Consider the following 6,498-nt stretch of genomic DNA (forward strand, 5'->3'; position numbering starts at 1 on the left):
AATTTTTGAGGTTAGAATCTCAAACAGTCGAGGTAGTGACTCGAAAAGCATTTGTTATTAAGTCGAAAAGTTAATTCTTCAAAGAAGGGTCGAAACTTGATGCTAATGCACTTTGAAAATTGGTTTTATTCGACTGAAATGAGAAATCTGTTTAAATGTTGGGTGCTTGAAAGAAACGCGGCAGTTAGGTGGGAATTAAATCTCTAATATTCAGTGTCTTCTGCCTATTCAAATTATCACACATGCAAAGATCATCGCCACTTTCAAGCAATCGGAGATGTGATGTATTTGAAACAGTTGTATTTAAAATGCAAATACAAAATGCAAAATACCTGTTTCTATCTTGCGTTCAAATACGTTTTCGAGAAAAGCATTTTGTATTTTATTTCAAATACTTTTTTGAACGTAGTTTCTATTTATTATTATTATTATTATTTATTTATTATTCTTTATTGCTTCAAAAGGGGCATACAGATACCCCTATAGCAAGGGGGGGGGGGGGGGGGGGGGGCGGCGCTTAGTAGTACAATCAGTTCAAACAAATAATGAGAACGCTCTTAACATTAAACTTTAAGTAACATAGTTGAAAAGATTTTTGAGGGTTTTTGAGTCTGTTTAAGTAAGAATTGTTATCAACATATCATTCGTCCGCACGGCGTTGAGATCGCTCAGGTAATATAATCTATAAGGTTCACATGATGGGCAGCGTAGCATAAAGTGTAATAGTGTTTCGTTTTCTGCAAGATTACAGTTCCGACAAATTTGTTTTGGATCGAGTTTCCCAGAACAGTGCTTAAAGCTAAAGTATCAGATATCCTTATTGGCTAGGCTAGCTTGGGTAATACGTTTGGTGAGTAATGGGAGTCTCATTTTGAGGTGTTTGGCTATCCGGTTGTCTATTTGTCAGGGGATTTCGAGTTTGGTAGACGTCGATGCGGTCCATGATTCGAGGTCTTTTGTTTGCAGAATTTGTTTGTATTTGGCTAATACTGGTTCAGTTCTTATTTTCCATGCAGCAGGATCAAAGTTCCCCCACAAATCGTGGGAGTTTGTTTTGAATAGTAAAGATCTGAATTGGGTGGCCCAGTTATATTTATTTTCAGCTTCTATGTTGTTAGCAAAATTTATCAGACTGACCATACATGTTTTTGATAGGTAGTCGTTGTCGTGCTCGAGGATTCTAATAAACCAGCCCCATGTCAGCCGCATCGCTTTATAGGATACCTTCAGTAAGCCTTGGTTCTAGTCGGAGTGCGGAGTTCGAGGTGTTTTTTGGCAGAAGTAGCAGTCTTTTAAAGAACCAGGTTTGCGCTGAGTAGTGTATACATGACAGTTCGAATACAAAGATGGCGGCGCTCCCCCCTGCCCCCCCCGCCCCCACTAGCTCCCCCCACGACTCACGGTGCTCTCTCTCTCTCTCTCTCTCTCTCTCTCTCTCTCTCTCTCTCTCTCTCTCTCTCTCTCTCTCTCTCTCTCTCTCTCTCTCTCTCTCTCTCTCTCTCTCTCTCTCTCTCTCTCTCTCTCTCTCTCTCTCTCTCTCTCCCTCCCTCCCTCCCTCCCTCCCTCCCTCCCTCCCTCCCTCCCTCCCTCCCTCCCTCCCTCCCTCCCTCCCTCCCTCCCTCCCTCCCTCCCTCCCTCCCTCCCTCCCTCCCTCCCTCCCTCCCTCCCTCCCTCCCTCCCTCCCTCCCTCCCTCCCTCCCTCCCTCCCTCCCTCTCTCTCTCTCTCTCTCTCTCTCTCTCTCTCTCTCTTCAAAATCCACAACTGAGATGTTCAGCAGCCTCACGGCAAAACTGGAGGATCTCTCAAACAAGAATACACTCCTTAGTGCTCGTATCGACGACCTCGAGGACACTAGTTAATCACAGGTGGCTGAGATCACCCGCCTTGTGACATCTAATACTGAGCTACTATTGTGTAACACAAATCTGACGGACAGGCTGGCGTCTCTGGAGCGAAATTCTTTAAATTGCGATCTAATTATCGCTGCAGTTCCCGAGCTAGAAGGCGAGGACCTGTTGGCTATATTTGTCGCCCTTACAACTCAACTCTCTGTTGATGTGCCGCCTACCGATGTTCTGGAGATTGGGCGCATCAAAAGCACATCGGATTCCAATAAGCCCCGATTGATTCTCTGCAGACTCAGATCCGTCCAATGTCGAAATCGCCTACTTGCCGCCAAAAGAGCTAAAGGCCCCATTTATGCAAATCAGCTTGGCTTGCCGCATGATCAGCTCCGGACTCCTATCTTCATTAACGAGCATCTTCCCCCTACTCTTTCCAAATTTCTAGGAAAGGTGAGAGCCTATGCCAAGGAGAGAGGCTATCGCTTCATCTGGACTCGAAATGGATTGGTATACGTCAAGCGGGATGCGTCCTCTGATCACATCCTGATAAAATCTGAGGCCGATCTTCAACTACTCTCGCATCGCACCTGACTAACGTCGAAGCCATCTGAATCTACCCTCGTTGGATTGGATTGCGGCCCCATCTCTTCGATTCCCGATGCCACACTTGATTGTTGTTTCTTTAATGTAGCTAATTTTAATGCAAATTCTCTCTTAGGGCATATCGATATTGTTAGGGAATTCTTTGCTGATGGCCGATTTCATATGATTTCTGTCTCCGAAACATGGCTGCACGATAATATTTCTTCCCATTGCGTTTCATTGAATGGTTATTATCTGATAAGAAATGACAGAATTGGAAAAGTGGGGGGTGGAGTGGGTGTTTTTGTTCACAGCTCTCTTAAGTCTAAGATTCTAGTTTCCTCCCCTCCCCAGTTTTCAAATTCACTTGAGTTCCTCATCCTGGAAATCAGCTTGCACGGTAAAAAATTTCTGTTCTCCATCATTTACAGGAGGCCGAAGGGTCAACTATTAGACGTGTTTATTGACAAGTTTGAGAATATCCTTCATGCCTATAGTGAAATAATTATTACCGGAGACTTAAATTGCAACTTAAGTTCCTCCAATTTTGAGGCCAAGTACCTTCAAGATTTCATTTTTGGTCATGCCTTATATCTTATCCTTTACGGGAACACCCATCATACAGGCTCCTCTGACTCCTGGCTAGATGTTGTTATAGTCAACTCGTCTCAAAAGATTCATTCATTTGTGAAGTCATCTGCACCCTTTATTGCAGGGCACGACCTACTTGAGTTCCAGTACAAACTTTTAGCTCCGAACCGGCCCACTCGGTTAAGAAAATGCCGTAATTTTCGAAACTGCGACCCCATAGCTTTGAAAAACGATCTTTGCTCTATCGCCACTATACTGCCCTCTGACTCCTCATCGGATATAAATAGACAGGCAGAGTTCTTATGTTCATCTATTGTTCACGTGCTAGATACCCATGCACCGCTGATCATGCGCGAATTTAGGGGACCTCCAGCGGGCTGGTTTACGCCAGAAATTAAGCGGCGCATAAGCGCTAGAAATTACTTATATACCTCGGCGAAAAGTCTGAAATCAGCTGATTTGATGTCTCGATATCGCGCTCTACGCCGCGCTATCAAAGTCGAGATTAAAAGAGCAAAAAATTTATATTTTAATGATCGCTTATCAAATCTCCCCAATGTATCGAGCGACTGGCGCGAACTTGGCCGCCTTGGGCTTATTGTATCAAAGGGTCCGCTGGCCTCCCCCTTACATCACTTCGGGGCTGACCAACTAAATGTTTTTTATACTTCCATCACAAATGCCCATCCTCCCTGCTCAACTCATGAGTTAGATCAGCTGCTAGAAGACGCTTTACCTTTGGTTAAATCTCAGTTTTCGTTTTCACCTGTCCATGAATCCGAAGTCCTGCGCCTACTCTCATCCTGTCTTACTAAATCGCGCGGTCAGAGCCCTGACGATATCCAATTATTACACTTCCGGGATCATACTTCATTTCCTGAGATCTGGAAACGGGCTTATGTCGTCCCGTTGAACAAATATGAATCACCTGCCTCCGAATCAGATACTCGACCTGTGGCCAATCTAGCTCATCTTTCGAAAGTCTTTGAGAAGCTAGTAGCAATTCAACTTATGGCCTACCTCGAGCAGAATGCCATAATAGATCCGTATCAATCGGGTTTTCGTAAATTCTACAGTACCCAGTCGGCCCTGCTCAAGTTAGTGAACGATGTGAGAGAAGCGATTGATGATAGATGCGTTACTATTTTAGTCCTTCTCGATTTCTCAAAGGCGTTCGATAGTATAAATCATCGTTTACTACTGGCTAAGCTCATTTATTACGGGCTGACTGCCGATGCAGTTAGGTGGTTCCACTCTTACCTTTCAAACCGATCCCAGGCCGTCCAAACTCTCTTCGGCACACATTCTAGTTTCTTAACAAACCATTCAGGAGTTCCTCAGGGCTCGGTACTGGGTCCGATTCTCTTTCTTATCTTCATTAACGATATTGGCCCTGTACTAACCCACACGAAGCATATTGTATTTGCCGACGATCTCCAGATATATCTGCATACCTCCCTGACCGACATTGCTTCGGCTCTCGGCCTGGTCAGTATCGATGCAGGGGCGGTGTCGGATTGGGCGACCGAAAACGGCTTGAAGCTCAATGTTGCGAAAACCAAGGCCATTATCCTTGGTAGCTCTTCTTATCTTACTCAAATATGTCACGACAATCTTCCACGAGTCACTATAAATGGACAGTGTATCCTATACGTTAGCTCAGTTCGAAATCTTGGCGTCTTTATTTCTGCCGATTTATCTTGGAACGCTCACGTAGCTCAGATCTCTCGCAGAGTCCATGGAACTCTGCATAAATTAAAACAACATAGAAATATTCTATCACCGGAAGTCAAAACGCTGCTCGTTCATGTTCTAGTTCTCCCTTATCTTGATTACTGTAGCCTCGTTGTTGAGAGAGATGGCAAAAAGATATGGATCATCGCCGTGGGATCCGCGAATTAGTGATGAGAACGAGTGTGAATGAAACGAAAGTGTTGTTGAGATGGAGAGAGATAATGAATGCCGATAAACTAGATTTTTGTTGGTTTTGATGAGGCGATACAAACCGTATCGCAAGAGAACGTTACAGAGAGTGAAGATTTTACAGAGCGAGAGAACACATAGATTATACACATACATGATTTCGAGATAGTGGACAATACATGAGATACAGCTGATGGGTTTTGAGTCGCGACACGGGCAAGCGGCGAGATTTGACGCAGAGACGGCAAGTAAACATTGCACGCGAGTGTGCGTACATGTACGAGGACGATTTTGAGTGTCGCGAGACACACATTTAACCATTCGATACCTTGCCGAAACACTCGTCTATTGCGACCTTACTGATTATCTAAATCTTAAACTGATGAGGCTCGTAAACTGTGGCATCCGATTTATCTACAACTGTCGTAGGGACACTCATATTACACCTTACCGTCTTCAGTTGAAATGGCTGTCGGTAGCAAATCGTCGCCTGTACTTTTTAGGCTCTTTTTTGTATCAGCTTCTATTGACGTCTATACCGACTTATTTACGAAATTCTTTTGTCGAAACAGATCCCGACGTACGTCGCTCTTTGAGGCTTGCAATCACAGATTACCCATCATCATTTCATATCCCCGCTCATCGCACGACTTGCTACCGAAATTCATTTCTCCTGTCGGCTATTTATTTCTGGCACAGTCTACCCCTATCACTCCGGCAATCCTTCTCTCTGGCGGTCTTCAAGGCTAAACTCTTCGATCGGCTTTTCGCATTGGAGTTAGCAGCCGTCAATCTAGCACCGTCGCCGAGGCTCTAATTACTAAGTTTCGTTCAATCCCTTTTAGGTTAAGTCTATTCCCTATCTCATTATCGTAATTATAGGTGTTATTTTGTTATCTTGTTACATTGCCCATGATAAATCTCACAAATGTACCTCTCTATTTTCTTTTTCTATTTATATCTATATAGTATTATATCTACTTAGTATTATAAGTTTGCTGTTGCTCTTCCTGTTTATGTCATGTCTATTTCTAGTTATACTATTAAGATACTCTATTATTCTCTCTGTCTCTGTTAAACTTGCCCATTGGCTCCTACAGGCCACGGCATAGAATCAAAATAAATCTGAATATAAAAAATCTCTCTCTCTCTCTCTCTCTCTCTCTCTCTCTCTCTCTCTCTCTCTCTCTCCTCTCTCTCTCTCTCTCTCTCTCTCTCTTTCTCTCTCTCTCCACCTCTCTCTCTCTCTCCCTCCCTCTCTCTCTAAGAACTTGGTGCTTGGTGAACAACGTGTACCCGTTATCGCTCGTCACATTTTCTGGCTGTTTTTTTAGTTTATCTTTGTGAGTTCGGTCTGTTTAGTATTGGTCGGTTCGCGCCGTGCCGGCTCTTAAGTGGTAGAAAACTCTTTGCACCTTGTAGTGCAGCTATTAAATAATTGAGACTTACAGTGCATTATAACCCGTTAAAATTTCACGGACGGTTTGACTTTGTTGTTCATTTCTGGAGCTGTCAGTGTCAGTGTCAGACTAGTGAGGTTGAACGCAGCCTTTGTTG

At 43.9% G+C, this 6,498-nt stretch overlaps 1 protein-coding gene across 1 annotated transcript; it reads left to right on the top strand.

Moving 5' to 3' along the window:
* The first annotated feature begins 1,767 nt into the window (after nucleotides 1-1,767).
* LOC107217543 lies at nucleotides 1,768-2,436 on the top strand. Its single transcript, XM_046745991.1, has 2 exons — nucleotides 1,768-1,855; nucleotides 1,991-2,436. The coding sequence occupies exons 1-2, from the start codon at nucleotides 1,768-1,770 to the stop codon at nucleotides 2,434-2,436; spliced, it is 534 nt and encodes a 177-aa protein (XP_046601947.1).
* The last annotated feature ends 4,062 nt before the right edge of the window (nucleotides 2,437-6,498 follow it).

This window comes from Neodiprion lecontei, chromosome 7, assembly GCF_021901455.1.
Source record: "Neodiprion lecontei isolate iyNeoLeco1 chromosome 7, iyNeoLeco1.1, whole genome shotgun sequence".
NCBI lineage: Eukaryota > Metazoa > Arthropoda > Insecta > Hymenoptera > Diprionidae > Neodiprion > Neodiprion lecontei.

Bases quoted from the DNA above. Each gene is read 5' to 3' on its own strand.
- LOC107217543 (XM_046745991.1), top strand. From the start codon at position 1,768: ATGTTCAGCAGCCTCACGGCAAAACTGGAGGATCTCTCAAACAAGAAT. The intron at 1,856-1,990 runs GTTAATCACAGG...TTATCGCTGCAG, and splicing joins CGACGACCTCGAGGACACTA to TTCCCGAGCTAGAAGGCGAG.